The sequence below is a fragment of the Serinus canaria genome, chromosome 4, assembly GCF_022539315.1.
Source record: "Serinus canaria isolate serCan28SL12 chromosome 4, serCan2020, whole genome shotgun sequence".
In the NCBI taxonomy this organism is placed as follows: Eukaryota; Metazoa; Chordata; class Aves; order Passeriformes; family Fringillidae; genus Serinus; species Serinus canaria.
The window spans coordinates 43,289,462-43,317,083 of NC_066317.1; the positions used below are offsets into that span (position 1 = coordinate 43,289,462).

At 35.7% G+C, this 27,622-nt stretch overlaps 1 protein-coding gene across 2 annotated transcripts in view; it reads left to right on the forward strand.

Moving 5' to 3' along the window:
* The window catches only part of SGCZ (sarcoglycan zeta), a 181,987-nt gene that overhangs the window by 84,479 nt on the left and 69,886 nt on the right, over positions 1 to 27,622 (forward strand). For both annotated transcript variants that reach the window (XM_018906987.3, XM_050973777.1), the window contains one exon: positions 15,221 to 15,308. In XM_018906987.3, coding sequence (XP_018762532.2) covers positions 15,221 to 15,308 — 88 coding nt within the window. The remainder of the gene's footprint in view (positions 1 to 15,220; positions 15,309 to 27,622) is intronic.

A 27,622-nucleotide genomic window follows, 5' to 3' on the forward strand; every position in this document is an offset into this window, starting at 1 on the left:
GCTATAATTCCTTTTGTGGAATTTATGAGAGAAAAAATTATGGATGATAATATAGGTTATGGCTACATTTTTTCCTTGTCTTTTACATTCTCTTATAAAAATTTTGCCTGAGCTTTTCACACTATAAACTAGACAGACGCTGACTCAGGATAGATTTTTTCCTAACTAAAATTCTTTTTTTCCCTCAGGATCTTTGACACTTCAGAAGTGCTGACCTAGAGAGAGCACACTGTTAAAATACTGTTTTATGCTAGAGTCTCAAAAAAGAAGCTGATAGATGACTAGCATTCACAGCCTTTGGCTGACATGGGTCTATTTGCTGATGTCTGTGCAGGAAAAAAATGATAAAATTCAAGCTCAGGAAATTGGGAAATGCAACTGTGTTTCATTACAGCTTTTGTAATTTTATTGGTTGGAAAAAAAATCCACTAGCTAATATTAGTATGATGAAGTAAAACTAATTCTGATGTGATTTTCCCCATTTGATGTATAGTTCTATTTTTTTGGGATGTTTATTATTACAGAAAGATGAAAGCATTGCATTTCATAATTGTTAGCACTAATAATCACTGCATGACAGAATAGGAAAGGACTCACAAGGATCATCGAGTCCAACTCCTGACCCTGCACAGGACCATCCCCAAGATTTACGCCATGTGCGCAAAGGTATTTTCCAAACACTTCTTGAACTCTGTCAGGCTTGATGATGTGACCACTTCCCTGGGGAGTCTTTTCCAGTGCTCAAACACCCTCTGGGTAAAGAACCTTTTTCTGATATCCAACATAAACAGGTCCCTTTTCACAGCTCTGCTCTGCAGCCTCTCATTCCCCAGCACATACATCCAGGATTACCCATCCAAGGTGCAGTTCCTCGTTGAACTTCATATGGTCGGCGATTGCCCAATGCTCTAATTTGTCAAGGTCTCTCTGCAGGGCCTCCCTGCCCTCAAGGGAGTCAACTAATCCTCCCAGTTTGGTATTGTCTGCAAATTTAGTTAGAGTCCATTCAGCTCCTGTGTCCAAGTCACTTATGAAAACTGAAGAGCACAGGGCAAGCTGCTGTTCAAACTGCTGTGCCACTCCCTTACTGATGTGCCACACTCCTGTTTTCTGTGCTCCTGCTTGCCTGCATGCCCTGGAGACATTTAAATCTCCCTTGGTTGTTTTACAGCACTGGCCCTCCTGGCCTGGTTGGCTACCAAGGGTTGTGATGAGGCTCCTGAACCTTGGGGAGTCCCTGTAAAGCTGGATCTCACCCCTGGGCTTTCCTTCAGTCATGGCGATTTGAGATTTGCCGACTGAAATAAAAATCTAAAAAGTGTTTGATCAAGTTTGAGTCTTAATGAAATTAAGTTATTGAACAAGAGAATTGAAAAGAAAATAGTTTTTTCAGGGTATCAAGCTGATATTGGAGTATGTAATGTAGAATTCTTGCCATATTATTAGAGGAACCAAAACAATTTTCAAGATACATGCATGATTATATATTCATTATTTTATTCAAGGGTCTCCTGGTGCAAGTTAATTCATCCATTATATCATCTATATACACACTAGTATCTTCCATTACTTGCTGAAAAGTTACCTGGTAAAGTTACCTTTACCAGGGCTAAAGGTTGCTAAATTTAAAGTATAATGTAAATATAGCATTTTCAGAGGCTGAAAATTTAATAATACAGATTTTCTTATATAAAGGTTATAGGTTAGCACAAATGCATCTAAAATTAGCTTTTTTTTTTAGATTGACATTTAATCAGATGATATTTTCTTGTATTCTTGAAATAATGCACTTAACCTTCCTCCCCTGCCTCCATGGCATTGATGAATGGAAGAGCAAGACTCATTAAAGGAAAAAAATTGAAATACTGTATTGAAATACTGCATAAGTTAGCTAGGATTCTCTTTAAAATATTTTAAGTTTGACAGTGATGGCAAACCTGTTCTCCCAAATAGATGTTTCATCATTTTTTTACAGGTAAGAATATTTAACAGCAGAGTGAGAATTAGTTACAAAGCTTGACTTGAAATAACTTTCCACTTTTTTGGCTGGCAATCTGCTGTACTCAGTGTGCCAATCATTTACATAATGTCCACAAAATGGGTAAAGTAAAATGAATACTCATGGCAAAATGGATAAAATAAAAACAAAAGGAACATCTTCTTTGGGAGAAGAATTGTCACACACTCAGTTACCAGTTGAGGGCATTTACAAATCTGTTAGAGTCCCAGAGAACCCAAGATGACTGATAGGACAGTGTGTCTTGTAAAGAATGTGCTGCAATTTAGCACAAAAGTCATTGCAATTCATTATTTAAAATTTATTTTTAAACAAAATTGGGTTTTTTAGAGTCTATAAGGACTTAACTATAAATGTCAACCCTGCATAAAAGCAAGGAATTATCACTGGGATAATTAATGTTGTATGTTTTTATCTGAAGGGAAACTGGAATTTTCCCAATCAATTCTTGTTGGTCTCTTCAACTTTAAATACTGTCTGAAGCTGGTTTAAATTCTTAATGAATGTGACAACAAATGCATGGTCACATTCTGCAGAAGTTCTGATGTAGTTTCTGTCACTTGGCCATAAATCTTTTGGATAGAAATTATCTAAATATTGGAAGACCATAACCCTGTTGCACATTAGGTACTCTGGCAGAGAAATATGTCTCTATGCCTAAACATACTTCAAAAAATCTCTGCTCTTTCCTCCTCCTAGCTGGTCAGCCTCATCCACCACTGCAGAACTTCCCTCTTACCTTTATTAGTTCAGTGAATTTAGTTGCCTTAGTTGAGCTGTGGTTTTTAATTTTCTTAGTAAACAATCTGAATTCTATTTTTTGCTATTGTCTGTTTACATTCTTTGGTAAGCCAGTTCATTTGAGTGATGGGATGAATGCTTTTCCTTAGCCAAGAAGGAAAAAACAAAACTGTAAACTGAGAAGGTAAACCATTATTTCTTTCATTATTCTTTCTTGGTCTGGAAGAATCTGGAAATTCAGTCTTACATTGTTGAAAGCACTGCAAGGAAATGTTCAGTATCTGTTTTTCATTATCTTTAAACTTCTGAGGATATTTCCAATCTTCATTATTATATCTATAGCACTTTTATTATCTCTCTAAGTATACATTGTCCTTAAAATTCTGAAGAATGACTGGTGATTTGCATCAGTAATCTTTGTTAAAATGAGACATTAAGCCACTTCCCTACACCAAATATTCTATTAAAGTCTGTTACTCACAGGCAAGATTTTGTCTGAGGAAGCTTGGTAAAAATAGCTCCAAAAATATAGATCAGCTGATAGTCTTGTTTGCTTATTTTAGTGCTAAAAAGAAGCTAACAAAATTAAACCTGATTATATGACAAACTAGGAAATTATTTTCATTGCCACTTAGAATCAAATAGGAAGACATATTGATTTAATTATAATACTAAGAATAGGAATTTTTTAATTGTAATATTTATTAAAATGTTAATTAGTAGACTGAACAATATCTTAGTTCACCCCCATTTTGCTCAATATAAACTAAGTTCTTATGACAAATTTTCTTAACTTTATTTGAATTGCAGGACTGAGTTTAAGGGTAAAACATTTAAAGTCACAGTGCTTTAAATGTGCATAAAGCTCTAGAATCCTTGAAAGCCTGACAAAATTCAGGGAAGAAAGAAATTGTTAGATGTGTAGGGTTCTCAAGAATTTCTTTTAAAAGTGCACTGTTAATTTCTTTTTAAATTTATTATAAAAATGTTACAAATACAGTTGAAGAGTACATTTAGACTTTGACATAGTTTTCATATGTTTAAACACTTTGACTTCTAAACCAAAGGCTTTATGCTTTACAGGATCCATTCTTTGAGATGAACTAATGAGGTTTAAATTTTGTTCATTACTTTTGTTCAAAAGTCAGAGCTGAAAACAAAAACCAGAACTTTTTTCACTGTCTCTTAGGATAAATGTGGGGGAAAACAAATTAGCATCTTAGGCTTCACTGAAAATAACTAAGGTGCACTGGAAATATTTCACAGAGTAAAATAAATTTATAAATTTATAAATTTTAAAATATTATTATAAAATTACCATGGAAAGTTCAGTATAATGATTTATACTGACAATTAGTATAAAATTCTGATATAGAATCACCTGGAACTGTTTGATCTCTTTACATTTAGGACAGCTTAAGGAGTTGCCTGAAGTACAACATAAAATATTGAAACCACTGTTGTGCCAACAATGAAGAAAAAAAGCAGAAAGCATCCTCACTTTTCTGGTATGCTGTGTGCACTGCTTTGTGTATGCAGAAGCATGAAAGACAGTCAAACACTAGTGCAAGGCAGAATGAGATCTTTATGGCAGTTTACCACTGTTACTGAGGAAATACAACCATTTTTAATTTCTCATATTGCTCAGTGATCTTGAATTTAAAAGGAATTCAGTCTTTGGGACTCTATTGATTCATTCTGCAGGTTGCAGAAGTGATCCAGGTCCATGGCATTTCTCATGTTTTTTCAGTGTAAATGTTATCTGTGAAAAAGTGCAGTTTTGAAGCTCTATTTGATGTAGTATTAGTAAGTAGAGAATTTTCCTCAGTATTTTAAAATCTGCAGTGAAAAGTGTTTGGTGTGGAAAAAATTACCCAGTTACTGAAACAGAAATATATTCTAAATAGCTACAGAGTTGAAATGAAAGTCAGATTGTTAATTATATCCTTTGGAAAAGATCTGTGTTACTAAAAGGTGGCAATTATCGCAATGGCAAAGTTGACAATAGTGCATTTCCCACTGGGAAATATTATGCTTCTTTGAAGGAGCATATGCCACAGCATTCCCTGAACCATAATCCTTTCTACAGAATTTTATTTCCCCAATTTTGACCTTCAGAACAGGTCCAGTGACTTGTTTTACTTTGTGATTGGCAAGTCACAGGGCAAACTTCCCAACAGAAAGGCAATTTATTGAACCACCAAGGTATGTTGTACAATAAATGTGGGGATGTTCTCTTTCCAAAGTGAACAAGCTTTAGAGAAGACAAGAAACAAATTCTGAGCTCACATATTGGCCAACTTTGTGTCATACTAATGTCAAAGCTACTTATTAAATATTTTGCAAGGTTAAAGAATATTGAGCAGCAAAGCCTGAGATAATACTTTTCAAGGTCACATTCTAGATGTTGGTGTGTAAGGATTAAGGGGGAACGTATGATATGCAGGAGATATTTGGTGGTTTCAATCTTAAAATACTCTCTTCTACTTGTTGTTTTCAAGATATTGTAACATTTTCTATTGATTGTTCATACCCTATGGTGATAGAAAATGCATACTTTGTTAAAAAACAAGTAGTCAGATTAAGATCTTGTCACGGGTCTTGAGGATTGGAAAGCAAAGACTTTCCAAGTTCAGACTTACTTATTGGCTGTTTGTATACTATTCAAAGCTTGAGGGTGCTGTACCAACCAAAGGTATGAAGCATCTTTATTCCTTTTTATGTCAGCAATGTTTAACAGAGAATTTTATGGTTGTCTTTCAATATAAGAAAACAACACTCTCCTCCCTCAGGTGAGAAGTTGCCAGCACATATCATTTCCTCAGGGAAATTCAGAGCAGCCTTAACCAAAGAATCAGGAATGGTGTGTAGTAAAAAAAGGAGGAGGAAAAAGAGGTTTTATTGTCCATTATCACCTAGAGAAGCTTAATGATCAAGAAGGGAAAATGATAAGGAATCATGAAACAGATCCTTTCTTATGAGAAGATAGGAGACATTGGGGATGCAAGTACCGGTGGTCCTGAAAAGAAGACTGTGACTGTCTGCAGGGAGTATGGAAAGGTGTAAGTAATAGTTCCATAATTAAAACAGCTAAAAATTAGCTTTTGTTCTTTTACAGCCAGACCACATGGAAAGCTATCTGACTCTTCTAGCTGGACAGTCAAAATTGAATTTTCTCAATAACACCACAGAGATTGCTTTCATGAAAAAATTGCTGCACAGACAAGTTTGGACTGAATTTCTTGCTTAGGAGCTGGCAGAACAGATGCTGAGACCTTTGCAATAATGCTGAAGATTTCAGTCCTGAAATCTAGTTTCAACCCCTGTGCCATGGCCAGGGGCATCTGCCATTAGATCAGGTTGCTCAAAGCCTCATTCAACCTGGTCTTGGCCACTTCCAGGGCTGGGGTATCTACAGCTTCTCTGGGCAACCTGTACCAGTCCTTCACCACCCATAGTAAAGAATTTCTTCCTAATATGTAATCTAACATTACTCTCTCTCAGCTTCAAGCCACTCCCCCTTATTCTATCACTACATGCTCCTGTAAGAAATCCCTCTCTATCTTTATTGTAGTCTCTCTTCATGTACTGGAAGGCCACAATTAGGTAACCCCAAAGCCACCTCTTCTCCAGGATGAACAACACCAGTTCTTTTAGCCTTTCCTCATATGAAAGGTGCTTCATCCCTCTTGTCATCTTGGTGGCCTCCTCTAGACTCACTCCAGCAGGTCCATGTCCTTCCTGTGCTGGGGACCCCAGAGTTGGATGCCGTGTTCCTTCCAGCTGGGGTCTCACCAGAGCAGAGGGGCAGAATCCCCTCCCTCCCCTGCTGCCCATGAGGCTCTGGATGCAGCCCAGGACACCTTTGGCTTTCTGGGCTATGAGTGCACGTGGCTGGGTCATGTCCAGCCTCTCATCCACCAGCACCCTCAAGTCCCTCTCAGCAGGGCTGCTCTGGATCTGTTCATTCCCAGCCTGTGTTTGTTACCTGGAGGTCACACTGACTCAGGTGCAACATCTTGCACTTGGGTGTGTTAAATTGTGTGAGATTCTCATGGGCCCCCTTTTCAAGCATGTCCAGGTCCCTCTGGATGGCATCCCATCCTCTAGATGTGTCAACCACACCACTCAGCTTAGGGTCATCTGCAAATTTGCTGAGGCTGCACTCAACTGCTTTGTCATTGATGAAGACATTAAACAGTGTTGGTCTCAATACAGACCCCAAAATAATACAACATATCACTGATATCCATCAGGAGCTGTTCACCACCACCCTTTGGATGTGATCATCCAACAAATTCTTTATCCACTCAGCAATCTACCCATCAAATCCATCTTTCTCCAATTTAGAAAGAAAGATGTTTTGAAGGACCATGTCAAATGCTTTAGAGAATTACAGATAAATGACATTTGTGGCCCTTCCCTTGTCAGTCTTGACCCTTATAATCCCTCCATCAGAGAAGACCACTAGTTTGGTCAAGCAGAACTCGACCTTGCTGAAGCTGGGCTGAATATATCTCATCACCTCCCTGTTCTCCATGAGCCTTAGCACAGCTTCTAGGAGGATCTGTTCCGTGATCTTCCCAGGCACAGATGTGAGTCTGACAGGTCAGTAGTTCCCAGGGTCCTCATTCCTACCCTTTTTAAAAATAGGTACATTTCCCTTTTTACTGTCACCTGTGACTTCACCTGGCTGCCTTGACTTTTTGAATAACACTGAGAGTGGTTTGGCAACTACATAAGCCAGTTCCCAAAGGATTTCTCAGTGTTCTCCTCATCCACTGTTAGCATTTTTCCACATTTTTTATTAGGGGGCATTACACCTTTATTGACCTTCCTTTTCTGGTTAGAAAATCAGTGAATTATCTGTAATTCCTGTAATTGCCATTCTTACTCATTCCTTTTGATGCCTTGATCAAAGCCTTGTTGAACCTTATGCTGATCATCCACCTAACTGATAGTTCTTGTCTCAAGGAAGTGCAATAATGCAGCCTGAAAGCACCTAACAATTGTAATGGGGGTGTGCAGGGGAAGGCCCAGTAAAGTGACAATAAAAATATCCCCTCTGTTCACTGTTTCAAAGTTCATTTCAGATGTGTTTGCTTCTGGTTATTTAACACTGGAACAGTAGAGAGAACTAGCAATGCACAAAGATTTGCCAAGGTAATTAGAATCCAGCAGTGAGTGATTGTGCTTGAAGGAAGGTATATCAGGAAATATAAACAAAATATAATATTGTAGAAACTAAGAGAGCTACATGAAGAAACAAAAAATACAGGTAACTTTTCTGGTTTTTTCTGTTAAAGCTGATGCTAATACTAGTGCTATCATTTAGTCATAGAAGTTGCCACCTATAGAATAATTCTATAAAATAATAGGTTTAATATTCACCAAAAATAACCTTTCTAACTAAAGGTTTAATGACTTTTCTTGCCTTTTTTCGTCTTACAATTTTATTTAACACATTCATTTTATTGTACATTAAAGACTTTCTAATACTTTTTGTTTAACAGCAAGTCTTTCTTTTCTGCTTTGAGCTATAAGCTTCATTCCAGACTTCTGCTACAATTTACGTATTTCTAAAATTTTTCTTTGTTCCCTTAACTTTCTTTAGAATTTGTTTATTCTTGTTCAGCTTTAGAATTTGAAAAGATCTGTCACAGAAATCATAGTGAAATAAAAACTGCTGATGGAAATACTATTTTCATGCAGTCCTTTGCTCTGTGTCTGCAAGGCATCGCAAAAGAGGAACCCAGAACCTGTTGATGTGCTGAAGAGTTCACATTTTTCAGAACTTTTATTTCAGATTTTCCATAGAAATGGATAAATATAATGAAAAAAAACTTATTTTGACTATTTCTTTAAATTTTATCAATTTTTCCATTTATTGTCAAGTAAAACCGATTTATAATTCTTGACATAGATCAAGTGAACAGGTGTTGACACATTTTCCTCATAAACATCTCAGAAAAAAGGAATCTTGTAAATGATTTAAAAATACCCAGGTTATCAGATCACTCACTACAGCATATTGAGGGGGTTTTGGTGATTTTTGTTTTTTCTTCTCTTAGCTACTTAATCTAAAATAATTCGAGAAATTCTCACTCAATAGGGACTGTTGGGAAATAGCTTTCAAAAGCATGAATATACTTTGATTTATGTCGATTTTCCTGTAATAGCTTCATCCTCTTCCTGCTGTTAATTGTTGCTGTATTTCATGTTGTAGCAGTTAGAGTTAAACCAGCATGGAATAAACAGTCCTGTTTCACTTTGGTGGTATAGTGTGGTCAACACCTGCATACATACAAGAACTGAGAGACTGCTTTCCAAGGCTGAAAATGGAGTAGTGAATTGTTGGTTACCATTGAGCATAACTTAAATGACAAAAATCCTTTCAATAAGTTATGCACCCACACCACAAGAACTTTGACAGGTTTGAAAGGAGCGAAGTACTGTGATTCCACCCTTATGTTTTTTTTTTAAGATTTTGAGACTTACATTGGTTTTCTACATCTGTGTCCATGAAGGTTTTGGGGGCTTTGCAGTTCAGTAATATACAGTTTTACTTTTTGTGTCACAAGTTTAATGTCCAAGTCATGAGCTTTGGGCATTTAACAAGCTTCCTACAACTACATATGTGGTGCTGCTTTATTTTTAGTTGGGATGTTTATACCTAAATCCCATTTTAAATTTCATTTGATGTTTAAATCAATTCTGCAAAAGTCATGTCTTTTATCTGCTATTTAAATATCTACTTCTGCTTTATCATTATGTTTTTCTATGCTTGATTGAATTCCTCCATAATAAAAATTTCATGGTGAATTATACAAGGAAGTAAAACAAGTAGGTTATTTCTGTCTGGAGGTTATAGCTGTGATCATTGCTCATGTGGCTTCTTGGAACTCTATGTATAATTCTTGTTGGGTACAGCTATATTACTTTGGTAGGTATAGCTCTGTTTGGGCTGAGATTTGGTGTGTCAAGAATCTGGTCAATATCTGTGATTGCCTTTAGCATATTACAAGGCTGACATGGACACAGAGCAAAGGCTGGAAATCAAGAGAACATCCTTTGATGAAAAAGAATTATCTAGAAAGTATGTTTCTTGAAACATTATCAAAACCTCAAGTATCAACTGGGTTGTTTTATTTGTTTGTTTCAAACTATTTGCTTGTGCTTTTCCAAACCTCCTTGGTGTGTAAATCTCATGTGAAAAAGTACAGGCTTTTAATATTATTTGGTCAAAATTTTAGGATATCTGTCATGTTTCCCTAAAGCAGAAGTCCAAATGTGTTTACTAAACATTTTCAATCAGATTTGTGATTTTAAGTGTAATTAGTAGCAATTAAATTGGGACTTTCATGTTTGAAAGGACAATTAGACAGGAAGGACACTAAAATGTCATGTGAAACTTTGTTTTGGGAAAGCAGGAATATGGAAAATATCTATATTTTCTATAAAGAAGAAAAAAAAGCATCTAATTAAAACTCATGTTAACTCTTCAGCTCAGAATTGCCCAGGAATAACTCAGACAATAAATTAAATTAATTTCTCCATATTTTAAAAACACTTGTGTTGGGGTTCCTGCTATCCTGACACCTTGGGAATTTTTTGAGAATATTATTGGAAATACTGAATATTGATAAATATTGGTATAATGAATTATTGGAAATATTATTGAAAAAAATCACAGGAATATTCTGATGAAAGATAGTTTTCTTTAATTTGTTTTAACAGTTCCAAACTGTTGAAAAACTTCCAACAGTTTTAATGGAGCCTTCCATTTTTTAAGTACTCAAGAACTCAGCAATTGCTTTCATTTTTAGGTGTTTTTCTTTCATATCTTTTCTAATGAAAATTTTTTCATGTTTGTTTAGGGCTAGTAATAACCTTAGTGATAGAAAGTCTGTCTCTGAGACTCCAAGCCCTACAAATGTGCAGTTTTTTAGATCTTCCATCTCTCTTCATTTACAAGGAATGTTGCTAAAACATGCTGATGCTCTGGTTCTGGACAATGGATAGACTTTACAGAATGTTTTTCTCATCCCCTCACATCTTTGCTCTACTTCCTACCCTTCTTGACTGACACTGTGTCTTTCATACCCTTCTTCTAAACATTTTGCACTGAATTCCTCCAAGATATTCTTCACACTTGTTATCTGTCATTTGCCTTAACTGCAGTTGCCCCTGTAGTTATTGCACATCTACTCATCTGTCCTTTGACTCCCTTGGTCTGCTGCACTGACCAGAGTACCAAGTACTTTCTATTTCTTTCAGTTCTCATTTTGTTCCTATGGAGTGGTCAAATAACTCATACATTTTTCATTCTTCTGTTGGGGTCACTGACCAGATGCAGACAATCAGCTTGTTCAGCTGCACCCACAGCATGAATCTCTAAAGCAGCAGACAAAATGTGGTGCTCTGCAGCAGTGAGGAAACATATTCTCTGTATTTCTTAAAATCTGATAATGGTGAGTTTCTCAGAAATCTGAAGTTTAATACTGATTTCTTTTCTTCTGTGAAGGTGCCTCGGTAATACAATTCTGAGTCGCTAGTGTACCAGGGCATGTTTGAGAAGTGTCCTGTAAAGAAAGGTTCTGCCATCATTATTTTGGCTGCCCATAATGGGGGTAGGCTCAAATAAAAGAACATATGGCATCACATCCTCTTACAAACTGCCAGCACATAGAGTGGCAGATCTCCTCCTACCTGCTTCTTACATTACTTTTTACATCTGTAGGACATCGTGTAGAAGTCCAGAGACCTGAAGTGTTACACTTGCCTAAGCACATAAATCAAACCATAAAAGAGCCACTACTTGCACTGTAACAATGTAGACATGTCAGTACTATTCCTGAGTGTCAAAGTTGGTGGTATTGTCATAATTATCTGTGTTCTGACCATAATTTGGGAATATATTTAATTATACAGTGTACCATCTTACCTAAAGTAAAACAATGTTTTATTAAACTAACTGGAACTAAATTGCTCCATTTGAAGTGTTTCTAATTTAAAAGGTTCATTTTGGAAAGCCTCTTCAAAACTGAGCTAATTAGCTGGGCTTGCCTATTTGAATACAGTATAAAATGCATGAAAATTTTCCAAAATATGTTAAAAATAATTGAACCAGCTGTGGAAAATAAAAAAAAGAGCTTTGCTGTAATTGCTCATGCAAAATATTTTAGGTAAAATGATTTGATAAATTATTTTAATCTATCAGTCTTTCATATACTTACAGTTATGTGTTCATCTAATTCTAAAACCAAAAGTTGATATTTATTACTGAACTGTGATTCCTACTCAAAAAAACCCCGAACCAAACAAACATAAAAAATCAAAAACCGAACCTTTTTTTCTCAAATGTTTCATTGTATTTATAACTGGATTACAATTTCAGAAAGCTTTCTGAAAATATCCCCTAAATTAATTAGTTTGATTTTACTTTTATGAATCTTAGTTGTAAACCTGTTTCAGATAAGTAACTATTGTAACATTTTAATCTGATTTACCTTTCATCCTGAAGTTGTAATTCTTTGGGGCTTATAGAGGAGAGAGAAGTAGCCCAAGTGAACCAGAAGGGTTCAGTTCAGGTGGGGCTGGACTGAAATGGGTCCCTCCAGGGACATTTGGTAGGGCCAGTAAGGGCTGGTAGAGCCCTCATGGCCCTGACAGTATCCTTCTGTAATATTGTAGTTATTAGCATATTGACATTATTAAAGCTCTATGTAACTTTAAGAATGTTTTTACATTGTTGGGTTTTGTTATCTACAGTATAATTTTTGAATTGGCATCACAAATCGTTGTAAGCTGAAGTTTGCATCAAGAGAATAACAGGTCTGGTCACGGAGAAAAAAAATTATCCAGTGTTTTTATGCTTTAGATATGTTTGTATTCCTATGAGTGATATTCATTGCATTTTATAGTCATCCTACAGATCAATAATTCCTCTTATTTCAGCTAAGTCTTCTCTGAGTGTCTAGCTCCTTTGAGTAGACTATTTTTGAATTCCTTGATCTTCTGTCTTTAGGCACTTTCTGCATAAAATAAAGTGCAGGTAAACAATGTGGATGAAATCCTGGACTTCCTAAATTGATAGGAGTTTTGCCACTGCTTTTTTTTTTTGGTCCAGTATTTAAGATTGCTGCTCTATATTTGTCATCAGAAAATGAGGAATATAGATTTGACTTTACTTCTTCAACGCTCTTTTTATCTTTTATATAAGACAAGAAAAAAATAGGAAAGAAGGCTTGGCTCACCTAATTTTTCATTATCCTGTATTTCAGAATTTGATATCCAAGGTTCTTTTTTTAAAACTAGAACCTGGGAGGCAGATTTTAGCCTGAGGTTTGTGTTAAGTATTTTTCTATGGTGAGAGGAAAGAAAACTTCAGATGAGACTGTGATCAGTCTTTGTGAGCAGAAGTTTCTGAACTTTTGCTGAACTGGCAAAAAGAGGCATGGCCGTATCCTCCCTTGCTAAGGATAAGATTATTTTAACTGGGAAGACTTTAAGCCAAAAAATGACTAAAAAAAAGGTGAAAAGGGCTCCTCAAAAGCCTTTGGCCTTGCAGATGCCTATCAGGACAACTGCTTTTCCCAGAGCAGCAGTTGCCTAGACTAATGATTTTCAAAAGACCATAAGGAAAGTGAAAATCAAGTGGTGAGAAAAAGGTCCTTAACAGCTGCTTTTGTTGCTAGAAGCTCCCTTGATTGCATCACATGTTCACCTCAAACTAGTAAAATTGAACACAATGTCTCACTGATAATTATATCTTTTTATCTAGAAAAATGGACAAGCCAAACAGTCTCTTTCATCTGCCAGAATCTGTGAAGCAGAGGAAATTGGCAGGATGTTAGAGAGGTCATAGCATAGTCCAGGGAGAGATTAAATACACCTGAACTCCTTGAAATTACCTCAGAATCATTTCAGGCATCCCAGGAAACCAATCATCATTTAAAGTTAATAATCATAGTGAAAACAACTGGGAAGAATGTTTCTTGTACAAGAAAACTCTGGATATAAAGGAAAGGACTGTAAAGCACAGAAAATTTTAGAGAAATAATGCATAATTCAGGTAAAAATAAATCTTTATCTATGAGTCTTTACATAATTTCCTTCTTATCTAAAAAACTTTCAAGAACAGCAGGAACCAATATATTGAGAGACACACAAACGAGGTCTCTAACCTTACATGCTTAATCCAGGGATGACCACTAATGGATGCCCAGGGAAGAATCCAAGAATATAACAAGTATATAATAAATTTCCCAAATATCTTCCTAGCCTCTAGTCCTTCCTACCTAAGGCACATCCCCAGCTGTTTCTGTCAGATGTCTTCATGCCCTACCTAAGGCACATCCCCAGCTGTTTCTGTCAGATGTCTTCATGCTGTTGGGTAAACACACGTAAGCATACTGAGTGCCAGCAAACCGCCAGAAGCGTTACAGTGCCCGTGGTGTCTCTGCAGGATTCAGGGAAAGAGCTGTGTGGTATCAGGTGATTTCAGGAAGAAAAGTGCCTCTCTGCAGCAGCAGTCACAATCCTACTTTTTTCCTTCTCTCATGCACTCACCCCGCTCCAGTGAGAGCATGATTGGTGAGCTTGCACTTTTTTTAGGCTGTTTCTCTTGGCTCTCTGTTGAAGCTCTTCCCCTTTCCTGCGCATCTGCGCTTCCCCTGAAGGAGTGCATCTGGCTCCTCATTCTTCAAGAAGCAAAATTAAATTCTTTTTGTGATCGTTTATGCTTTGAACACAGGATAATCTTACACCTATATATGGAAACATTTTCCAAAAGCTCAAACCTAGTTGGATGCCTACTGACTCCGAAATTGTTAAGACTGTGTTTAACATAAAGTGTTTTCCTCCTTGCTGTGTCAGTTTGATCCCTAAGAGTACCTGTAAAGTACTAATGGCAGTGGATTAGGGCTCTCTGTTACAAGATCTTGCCTTCCAGTGCTCTTATTATTTGATTTAAGAGTAACAATTCTCTTTATCTTCATCTCTTATCTTTATGTCTGTGTTTGTAAGGTTTTAGTAAGTGCAATGCAAATATTATAGATTGTGCAGATTAATGGAATATTACAATATAGTGTTGGTTAGGTAGTTAGAAAAGTACAGGTTAACAATATATGGGAAAGGCTAGTGGAACAGGTTGGCATTAAGGTTTTTTGAATTTGGAACTTTGTAATATTAACAGGAAATTAAAACCCAGATTAAATAAATCAAGTTCAAATCTGATTTATGAAGCAGGGATTGTATGCACAAAGATTTCAAGTTTAAAATAGAACTCTTGGTATACTTTAATTTAAAAATTTGACTTGTTAAATATTTAATGAAATTATTAAAAAGGGCTGTTATGCTTGACACAACTTCCCTTTCAGCATGCATGTTGATACTAAGCTCTAACTTAATTTTACCTTGATTTTTTGTTCTCTCATTTATTGTCTCATACATGTTTCCCAGGATAGTCCACTGGTCTTACAGTCTGACAGAAATGTAACAGTGAATGCAAGAAATCACATGGGACAGTTAACTGGACAACTGACAGTAGGTGAGTGGTATTTATTGACTGTTATGTTTATCAATTTAGCTTTATTAATAGGTTGTATTTATTATTACCACATATAAAATATTACTGAAAAATCAGGAAAAAAATTCTCATCACCATGCTCAAAAACCATTGCATACAATGAATCTAAGAGCATGATTCAGCCTTAGCTCAAGGAGAAAAAACTAGAAATGCCTCAAAATAGCTAAAATGAAAGCAGCTTTATGAAAAATTATTTTTGAGACCATTGTAACAGAACAAACTGAAGAAGCCTCAGCAAAATATGTTTCAACAACACTTTCAGTGGGAAAATAATCCTAATTTTCTTCACTTTCTGTCAGTCTTCCATTACTTCAGTGGCAATTGCTTTGGCCCTGCCACTTGTGTAGGGAATTTGTATCAGCACATATTCAAAGTGGTTGGACTGACCGAACGTTAAAAATCAGAAAAAAAACCTAAAAACCAAAATGCTTTCCTAGTCACTACAAAGATTAAATGAAAAGCTAACATACTTCCAGTCATTCATCAAAACTGATTTTTACAAAGTATAAAATATAGCATTTCCAAATGAAATGGATATAAATGAATCCTCTACTTACCTGTTTCAGTTGCCATGTATTTCCCCTCATTTTATGAAATTTATTGTGTTTTACTTTGTTTTTAGTATGAATAATACCTCTTGTGTTAATAAATAGGAAGTAATATTTTTTATACTTTTTGAACTAGAGGAGTACTGATATTAATTTATTTTTAAGAATTTTGGCCAAAAGAATCACTGAAAAATTATTTACTAGTTCTGGTACAAAACAATATATATTGACTGGGAATGGGATAAAAAATATAACAACATACATTCATAAGACTTTAGTATATCAAATTCAAGGTGACACCCCTTAGACTTTATTTGTTTTCATTTTTTTCATTTTACTTCTGGACTAAGATGTGTTTAATTCATTGATTTTTCCTCATGTCCTGAGGTTATGCCCACAATTTTAAGTTAAACTCTAGTTGTATTCTATACTAAGTTTTCATACTGACTGGAGACAGTGGCTTCCAGTTATAAAAATCTTTTCCAAGTGCAGTCAGTGACACACCATCTGCACAGATTTCCCTGAGCAACCACATCGAATGAGTGTGCAAAGGTAACCAGACTTGCAAGCAGGTACAGATGAGGAAAATTAAGCTAACACCTGTTCTGGCCATATTGTACTTGCCCAGCGCAATTACAAAATGCAGTTCTCTATCATCTGGTAACTCCATTGTTAAAACCTCTGTTTCAGCTGGTAACTGCAAAAAGGTGAGTTGTCCATGGCAGACATTCACATTGGCTGAAATAGATGTAATATTTTTATCACTGACGCTATTCTGGCTGCGTGAATCCAGCACTGAAAATGTGTGTGAGTGTATTGAGGCTGACCTACTTCAAGGCATCACACTAGAGGTTAATATTCCAAAAACATGAAGGCCTGAAAAAAACATATGTTTTTATATTACCATCATTAAGGTGAACACCTTACACTTATTGGTGTGCAGCTGGTGCTGTCTCTGGACACTACAAGCTTGTTAAATTGCAATATTGTATTTACATAATTTCTTAATCTATCTTCCTCTTTGTTTCATATATGACCTTTGTTATTTATTATATGAGTATAAAAATATTTTTTCTTTTTAATTTTTTTGGTGAATACCCTGTACAGTATTGGATGCATGTTAAAATACTCCTTATCTTTTATGAAATATTTAGTAAAGGCGGTCACAACTGCTGGTGGAATCAGTAAACCCTGAATGTTGTACTATTAAGAAGTCAATGAAATGAACAGGAACCTAAAAGTAAAAATTATTATTAAGGCACTCCCTTCTAAATTTTTTTGTTGTGAAAAACAGAGCAGAGACAAGCTTTTATTTTTGCCTAGATAAAAGCATGGCCACATTTGCTGAAAGAATGGTAGGGGTCTTTTCTATACAGAGTTTGCTGACAAAAGAAAATATTTTTTTTCTATTAGTTGTGAATGTGCCCCAGTAGGTCCCTGTCTTTAAAAATGCTCTCTGTCCATTCGCTAGTGATGTGTGCTGAAACAGCTCTTTGTGTGGCTGTCCAGTGAAAGGAATAAAAATAAACTGTGAGGAAAAATGTTTTAAACAACAACAAAATAGCAAATTATCATGTCTTGGGGGAAAAAAAATCTTGTCAAAATTTTGAAGTGTCATTATCTGTTCAGTCTTTAAAGAGTCGAATAATAAGCATTAAAAATAAAATAGACTACAAATTAATATGCATGGCAGGAGCATTCTACAAAGAAAGAAGGATGCCAGTGCATTCAAAAGGATGATAATGCACTTTTTATACATGTGATATCATTGGCATTTTATCTTCATTTCACAGGACTGATACCACAAACCAGCAAATAGGCTGGTCTCATCCTGTGTTTGGCAACCAAATTGCCACTAATGCCAAATTTTAGGACAACTAAAAGTACTTTCTGTGGTGTTTGAAACCATGCCATGTAAGACTAAGACAGCCTTAAGAGTATATAATTAGAACTGTAATGGGAAGATGGATTAGTGTAAAAAATGTGTTGTTATTATTATTGGGCTGGGGGGAAGATGGTTATATCTTCACTCAGGGAGATGGAAAAAAATCCAGTGAAACTTTTAATGGGTTTTCAATTCCATAAGTGACAAAATACGTCATTAAAGTGCATCACTAAGACATGTTGGGAAACATCTTAACCTAGGAGGAGTGAAGAAAAACGATATTAAATAATTTTTTAAAAAAGTAACTAAATGTATTGGATGATTGAGTGGTTGCATTTTTAAATGGTATAAATTCAAGTTATGCTTCAGGTCAGACCAAGGGTACACCCATTATTGCAGTGCAGTATTTTCATACTGGCACCAAAATCTGTACAGAGAGAAAGTCACAGCTGTAGCAATGCTTTCTGTTGGGAACTGTACCAACTGAGCAAGAGATGTTGGTTTGTACTCCAGTCTATTCATGACATATGGTCTGGAGCCTGCCAAGTTTGTGTCTGCATCTCCAAGAGGACTCCACAGCCTTCAGTTTTAAACATGCCATTTAAGACCAATGGTGCAGATGTAGCGCAGACGTGAATTGTATGTACAAAACAAAGATCAAAAGATGACAATCCATGGAATTTTGCTGGATAAGTTGTCAGACCTCTCCCCTTGCAACCCATACTTGCTAACACTGCTGCATTGTGTATTCTACAGAATTACCTTTACACAACCTTTTTTTCTGTTTAATCAATATTTGCACAGTTTATTCAGAAAATTATTCTTTTTTTCTACCAATCTTAGAAATGCACATTAGTTGCTCCCTTTGAGCCACAAGTCTTTTGTCTCCATTCTGTCTGCACATATCTTAGATACCTCTGCCTGCCTTTGAGTGGGGCACATTAGGCTCACAAGCACTAAAGTTGTGATATGACATTTGAAACTAAAACACACATTTGTATTTAATGTAAATTCATCCTCAGGTTGGATTATTATTTCAGATTTTTTTTTCTTACTTTTTTCCTTACTCCAATAATTGCTTCTGACAGGTATTTCTGCTACTGTTTGACCCTTTTCTATTTATAAAGAACGCTAGGGATATCTGAAATGCACAAAAAAAAAGCATGTAATTTCTGCTAAGCTCTGAGCTCTAAGACAGAATCATAACTCTCTCAGACATCCCGACCCATACAAGTCACAGCTTTAGAGAGCTCCTGAACCTGTCTCTCGTCAGAGATCTCCAGAGCCATGCAAATTCAGAAAAAGATATTTGAATACCAAAGTTATATCACATTCTTGCAGCTACTTTTGAAAATAGCAGGCAGATGTATGATTTTCAATTACAGCACTGCTAAAGACTGATAACACTGCTAAAAGATATACTCAAATAACTTGTCAAGCTTGGAGATCCTTTCCATACGTTTACCACAGAACTTGTCTTGTGTATTCCGAGATCTTTTTCTTTAAAATGTGCTTGCTTACTTGCAGTGCTCCATCAAGAGTACTTGGGGTATTGTCCAGAAACTGCTGGGCATTAGAAACTGCAGGTATGTAACTTTGTGGGAGTGGTAGTCTCCTTCATCATCCATACCTCTATCTTATATAACAGTTTCCCATGCTCTTATCAAGTGACACCTTAACAGGTAACACATCCCTTGACCCCTTCGCTTCTGAGGTGCTCAGAGTAACTCATCACCTCAAGGCCACTCCTGATGCTCTCTTTGCAACATTTAGGTATCAGTGAAGATCTAGAGAAAGATACTTTCAAGTATTCTTGCTTTTAGAATCATATGTGGGAGTAACAAAATGTTATAATATGATCTTACTCTGTGGGGTACTAACAATAATAATAAGGTACATGTACAAAAATATGTATATACCTGTTGCTCTAAATCTCTGGTATTGTCATCAAACATTTGCTTAAGGTTTTTATGAACTTGAGCTAAGTATCCATTAATAACATGCTTTATGAGACATGAAATGTTTCTGGTTCTGAATCTTTTTTGCATACACTCAAATAGTGTACATTTGTACATTTATAGCCTCAAATGTAAGGTCTTTTCTCCTAAGTATTGCAAGAAGAAGGTGGTTTTAGAATGATCATACACATACACCCTTTCCTCACTGCTGGAAAAGAGAAAAAATGGTCTCAGCTCTTCTCTTATCTGCATAGTTGTTCTTGTCTCATCTGTAGTAGGGTGCTGGGAGGGAAGGGATGAGTTGGTTTATGATCCCTCATCAGTTTCTGCCCTTCAACGAGACAAACATGGATTAGAATTTGTCAGGAATATGTGAAAGAAGGGCTTTCTCCTTCTGCTTACATAGAGGTTTGCCTAACTGTCATTCCAAACTACAGTGAGATTTCCAAAATCTGAAGTACATTAAACTTTCTGCTAGTCTAATTTCCATATTAAGGCAATTGCTCTTGTAACCACTGTGGTTAGTAGGATAATTATTATTGCTAAGGAGCCATGGCAAAAAACAAAGCCAGATAAATGAGTTATCCATTTCTCAGCATTCTCTCAATTTCTATTCCTTACCTGAAATACAGACTGAATAATCACAAATTTTGGTCCCTAATACCACTTTAATGTATGCAAATAAGCAGTTTAGACAATTCATTTTACCATACTTAGATGAATTAGTAGTCCAGTTTTTTGTCATATACAAAGAGGAGTATTTAACATTGAAATTAAGACTGAATATGTAGTATTTGGGACATTTTTTCATTTATCAAGTTATTGTAGTGAAAGTTTTCAACTTATAGTTACTTCACTTCCTCTTAATTTTCTAATACAGAAATAAATAAACACAAAGTCCCTAATTTCTGGGCTAAATTACTTGCATTGCTTACAAATTTTCAGATTTTTTTGTACCTTAAATGGGATTTTTTGTTGACAATCATTGGTTGATATTTTCCCTGTTACCTTTAGATTAGGTAGTTGCCATTCAGAGAATATTTGGATAATTTATCTTATACATTCTGAGTGTACTAATTTTGAAGTATAATATTTCTTTAAATTTAATAGACCATTAAGCACTCTTCCCAAATGTTGGAATATAAACTGTTTATCAGGAGGTGAAAATACATCTGATGTGCTAGTTTGCGGTACCAATCCATTGTAAGATCTTTTAAATGGCTGTAAATGGGAGATAGCTTGCTCTTTTTTATACAGGTTAGTTTAACTTGCACTTCACTGCAGAGTTAAAGGATTTCTTTCATCTTCAGGAGTCACTGCAGAAGGAATGATGGAGCAGTGCCTGGAAGGCCATATGGCTTTATGTCTCCTCCTGGCAAAGCACGTGAGAGGAGCCAAGAGGCAGTCAGAAAGTGAGCCATGTTGCTCAGAAGAGTTGAAATGTCCAGCTGGAATCTGAGTCTCATCCCTCCTCATCATTTACAGTGCAGCGTGACGTTTCCTCCATTTCTGTCTGTCTAGCCCATGGAAAAGTCTTTTCACAAACCATCTGTGCTGTACCAGGTTTTGTGATAGGAATTCACCTAATATATACTCTTAATGACTTTGGCTAAACTAGCATGATAATCCAGTCCCTTTAATTAATTATCCTGAAGTGAGATATTAGGAAAATGTGAAGGTCTCTGAAAACTGGTCCAGACTTTTGCCAGCACCTTGTTAGATCTGCCAAACTAACATCATAATTTTTTTGAAATTCATCCATATTTTTCTTACAATTCTCTTTTTAAGTAATTTACAAATAATAGAAAGCATTGTTTGTTTGGTTTGATTCAACATCAAGAGGAAGACAAGTCCTTTCTAATTTTTGTTTCTATTTCACTTGTAAATTAGTTACATCATTTTCTGTGGTAATCTTCATATATGCATTTGAAATTCAGCTATGGCAAATATGCCCTTATGGCAAGCCCTTGCATTAACTAGATTGAAAAATAATACCTTTTTGCTCATCCATTACACAAGAAACTCATAAAACTATTAAATATACTACATCAATCACTCTCTATCCAGTTTGTGCTTGGTTAACAAGATCTCTTTGAAAGAAAGAGATGCTTTACACAGTACTTCTGATTGCATTTGTTAAATTAGGAATATTTTCAGGTTTTTTAGCAATATCTTTCATATCTTTCATATCATTATGATCTTATTGTAAGTTATGTGCAGATATATCACTACATTGTGGTTTAATATTTTAAATACTATATGGTGCTAAATATATCTTAAGTTTCCCTCATTGCCACATGAATTGCTACATGAAAACTATGCTTTAAAAATAGGGTAATATCTCTACCTTTGTTATTAGGACCAAGTAGTAATTCTTTCTTGTAGTTATTGCAATTATTTAGCCTGATACCTCCTTCCTGAAATACAAGAGCATATCACATCGGTTGATGTGTCAAGAATTAAAAATTCTCTATGAATAAACACAACTGCAAGCAGCAACAGGACAGTAATTGAATTCTGTGCAATTTCAGCATGGTTATTTCAGAGAAGAGAGAGAGTGCTTATGCATTATTGATAATGAACACCTTATCCAAAATGTCTAGGCAATGGATATGATTCTTTGCTTTAAGTTTTATCATCCTGAGTAGTATGTTATACAGAATCTTCTTTGAATCTTAAATAACTTGAGTAGTTCCAGAGCTGAGGTCTTAAGACCTCTTCCCCATCCCCCTATTTCTGCATTCAGTATATTTTCTTTCTTTCTACCTTCTTCAGACTCTAAATGTTTTTGTCATTTGAGTCTTGATCCACCTTTTCTTCTCCTTTTCTTTCCCTCGGTCTGAGCTCAGGAAGACTATTTCTACCTGGGATACAAGGTACAGCTCCTGTTAGTTCATATCTGAAGTTGTATTGATCTAAAGCATCTTTTCTGTCTGTAATGACAGACAAAAAGAAAAACATTGTACTTTTATAAATAGTCTGATATTTTTCTTTTTGTACCATAGACAAAATACATGAAGCTTATTTTCCTTCCTTGCTTGTCCACAATCTAAATTTGGAGGGAATTTTAAGGTCTGGTACCTTATTTTTGATGTGGTGCTGGCAGGAACACCTGGCATGATAAAGACTGGTGAGCTGCTGGCTTCCTGCAGGGGAGCCTTCAAAAAGCCACCACGAGCCTCTTTTTCTCATGAAAGCACAATGGTCTGTACCCACTGTCACTTTAGAGGTAATATGAAAATGATGAAAGGGAGCACTAAATCAATGTTTTCCAGGCAGGGATTGTGGAGGGGAGCAGGAGTACAGCAATGACTGTGCAGAGAGGTGTCCAATCCACTTGATATGAGCCTCAGCTCGCTGCCTTAGTGTTTCATCTCAGTGCTAACTTTGACCCCAGAGCACCTGTAGTGAGCCTGGACAAATGCTGAAGTAGATTTTAGTTATCAATAGCTGTTTGGCAGTGGTACTTCAGTCCTCTGCTTACTGTCATTCTTTTTTAGGCTTTTCATTTTACCTTATTGTATTTTAAGCACAAGTCTGGACCTTTCCACTGTTTCTAGAAAATTGGCACTGAAAAACAGGAGCAAAAGGTGCTCTGTTGTAATTCTCAAATGTTTTATCCTCTTCCCATCCCACACAACCCAACCCCATAACAAATCAGAGGACCTGGAACTATGAGCAGTTGATTGATTTAACTGTAGAAGCAGAGTCTGAGTGAGAAGAGGTAATTAGTGTTTTCATGGTGGTGCAGAAGTGTTAGTGTTTAAACATTAATCCATTGCCATCTGTCCTGCTGCTGTTACCCACATGCTGTTGGCCAGTACAGAGAGCCTAACTACTGCCCAAATGTTCAGAGCAGGGAAGGAGAAGTGGTTTCCTTTTGTAGGAGAGACATCCCAAGAGTCAAAGAAATGGGGTTATTTGGAGGAAATAAGTAGGTTTTAGAGGTAAATAGGAGTGGGTTTGAAGGGTGTAGCATACATCTTCCAAGGATGGTTCTAATTCTTTGTCTTTTGCTTTATCTGAAGCACATACTTCACTTAACTTCAAAAACAGCTGCTGTGCATGCCTTGTGACATTCACAAGGCTGCTGCTGGGTGCTAAGCATTATTAAATTACCTACAACATCTGGACCTTTAACAAGGCTCTGACAGGACATTAGGATTTTATTTTTACCCCTTTTTTCCCTGATGTTCAGACAGCTCACTAATATAGCAGGAATATATTATTCTAAGGGGTGAAGTACAAAATAGGGGTAAAAACTGAGAAGACTATTTTAAGCTAATTAAATACAAAGACATAATTTAAAAGAAAGAGAAGAGCAGTGAGATCTTTCTGGTGTTCTTTATTTACGAATTTATTTCAGAGAACACTTGGAGGTAGAAATTCAACAGCCTGCTGAACTTGTTAAAGGTGTTGAAATAACAGCAGAGAGATTTTTCAAACATAGGGGTGAGAAGTAATTTGACTGTAGACTTAGATTCTTTATTTAGCTAAGACATCTTTAAACACTCTGAGTTCTATCAGTTTTATTATTGAAGCATCTATGGGAAATTGGCCTGTTTCTGTTTGTGAAAGAGATTCTTGCAAGTGAACAGTCAGGCCTGGAAACATTTGTGTTTGCCCATGAATGTTATTTGTCCATGTGAGAGTGTGAACCTCTTAGATAGCAAGTTCTGGTTCATACAAATTAGATGACTAATATTAAAAATAAATAATAAAAATATTTCAGTTTTATGGAATTTCCCCTCACATATATTTAGACTATTAGAAGTTTCATCTCGGTGTTCTGTTGAAATTATTATTGTTTTCTAAAAACATCAATATTGAAGTTTAATTTCTATTCGTTTCACTGCTCCAAGTCCTATTAAAAAATATAGTTCCAAAATGAACTCAAATTTAACACCAAAACTTTAAAATACATTGGAAAATAGCAGTTAATAACTACAGCTAGAACACTGCTGGGTTTTTTGTGCTTATTTATAAATGAAATTGTTTATTTGCCTTTTTATACCTCCATTTAGTACAGGATTAAGTTTCAAGTTCCAGATTATGCCAATACTAGACATGTTTAATTCTGCCATTTGTAGATGGGCAGAGCTGTCTTGATGTAATTTTTCTCAAGCATGTACAGCACTGTTAAAGATATTTTTATTATGGATTTTAAAAATGTCTTTAATAGATAAATATATCTCTGAAAATTACTTCTTCTTCCTTAGGCTATTCTTAGAGTGATAAATATTGTAGTTGTAACTGATTATGAACAGATGGCATTGAATTAATGATTAGCTGAATATTTTTAAACTTGACTAGATTTCTTCCTGTGAAGAAAAGCATTCCATAAATCTGAAATTAATTAGTCTCTGGGAATAGTTATCATTCACTGAATTGCTAACATGTGTTAGAGATTAAAATAATACAGAGTGAGCATTTTTTCCAAATCAAAATTAAGGCCTACCTTGCCTTTAAAATAAGTTATTACAACATCAGTGTTCTAAAACTTCATTATTTTGCTTGTGTGTTATTTTGCACAGATATTTTGGTTGCAGAAGTTGTTTTGCTACTCTTTTATCATACATATTACCTGTAGCATCTGGATGTGTTATGACCTCAAAGTTTTCACACACTTAAAGTTTTCTACCCGTGTTGTTTCTGCTGCAGAAGAAGCCAGGTGCTAATTTAGCACTTTGTTTTTCTCTCCTTGAGTGATTCTGGTTGGCTTGCTATACTTCTGATGTGAAAGCTTTCAGCTAGTCCAGACAAAAACTCCACTTCTGCTGCAGGTCCTGTCTCTGAATTTGCACATCCATCTGCATCTAGGCTGTATTTCTTTCCAGATACCGGATTGTGAACTCTTTCAAGGACACTTCAGATTTCCCAAGGGTATCAGTGTAGCCTCCATAAGTGGGGTTTTTCAAAGGTAGACAATCTGGCAGTGGTTCAAATCACAAAGATGCAGAATTTCAGTGTCAGCAGGGTGACTGGCTGAGGTAGATGTCTTCATCGGTGAATTGAATTGCATCTTATGTGTAACAAGTCAACAATGAACTCCACTGAGAACATTAATCAAAAGAGACACTTCCAGAAGCTAAGAGACCAAATATGCTTTTATCCTGCTTCTACAGCTTTCTGGCTCTTGTCCCACTGTCAAGGGCAAGGAGACAAGTAATTTCCTAAATGGGTAATGCAGAAATCCTGAGAGCTGGGTTAAGCCCTCATTGTCTTGTGCCTTCATCATAGTGGATGCTGGTTGCTCAGAAATCTGCAAATGCATTTCACTGATCTGAAAAGTAGCAGAAGGGTTTAAAATTATCATTTTCTGGTAATCAGGCTATATTTTTTTTCACTTGTTTTACCACCCAGTAGTAACCAGTGGTAGCCTTTTTGTGGACGAGTCATGTGTATCTTTCAGTATTTTGTACATTCTTTCATTAAATCTTTCTCAGATAAAGTGTGATTATATGAAATGCTAAGACCTTTTGCATAGATAGCTTCAGGATATTTGAACTCCCTAGCTAAAGCAGATAATTGGAGAAATATTCAGTTTGTAAAAATTAGACTTTTATGGTCTTCCTTATATAGTAAGGAAGACAATATAAGTATTGAATTAATATTATAAAAATGTGAAATAGGGGGTTTTGACATTTCTTTTTTAAGAAAGTTTCTGAGTACTCTGGTAGCTTGTGTCCTTTGTTTAGGTCTTCTCTCTCCAAGTGTGATTAATTCAGTTCTTTATCTCAAAAAGGTTTGATTTGCATTCAGAAACATTGTAATGGTCTAATTCACTACATTGTGAGTAATATTATACAATACTTTTGAGTCACAACAGATTTTATTTAAAGTCAGTGGGAAACTGCCAAAAGCATCTGGAAGAACAATTTGATCTTTCTAATCAAGTCAGGGAAAAAAAAGGGAAGATGCAAAGCTAACCTCTTAATAACAAGGGTACATAAAGTATATATTGACAAGGTGGAGATAGGTCAAATGTTGGATTCCATTATTTTGGAGGTCTTTCCAACCTGAATGATTCTGTGATTCTGTGAATATGGGCAAAAATATTTGCTAGCTTTTAATTTTTATTAATAAAAATAAAAAAGTCCAAAATGCATGCAGGGTAGAAAAAAAATCTCAGAATAACTGTTTAATGCTTACAGAGAAAATTGCCAGTAAGAAAGACAAAACTGAAATGCTTTTCTTCTTAAATCTTCAAAAAGTAAAATTCATAACAGGCTTTTAAAAAGGTCAGAGGACAAATGAGTAAGAGAAAAGATAAAGAACCACTGGGTTACATGAATTCATTTCACTTCATCCAGTTTCATTTTCAGTCCAATTATCTCAGAGTGATACAGCAGGATGCATAAAGGCCCTTGCACTACTAGCAGGTGTTTTAGGCTGCTTGCAGATGAGAGATTAGGCCTCAAAAGATGCAAATAAGTAAAACATCAGATTTATTTTTAAGAAAAGAATAAAGCATGGATGTAGAGATTTATACATCAGTGAATTTTCAGTAGAATTTCTGGTAAATTGATAGAACATTCAATAGAGAAGTCTGGCTATAATTCTGACCTAAGGGAAATATATAATGATACACAGTAACAGGTTTAGCAAGGAATGATTTACATGATCTGCAAGATGTTATATTTCCCAAGGAGAAATTCAACAGTCCTGTTTTGTCTTTGAGTTTCATCTATCTAATGAGGACGTTTCATAACTCCCCTTACTATTTCTGTGTGCTCTTGCTATTTGATTTGGCTGTGGTGTTCATCAAGTACAGCAGGTAGTCAGGTACCTCCCAATTAATTGTTCTGTCTATTTTTAACTCTCATTTCTCTTCAGTGGAATGTGCAGCTACTGAGAAACAACTCAGTATTTTCATAAAACCTA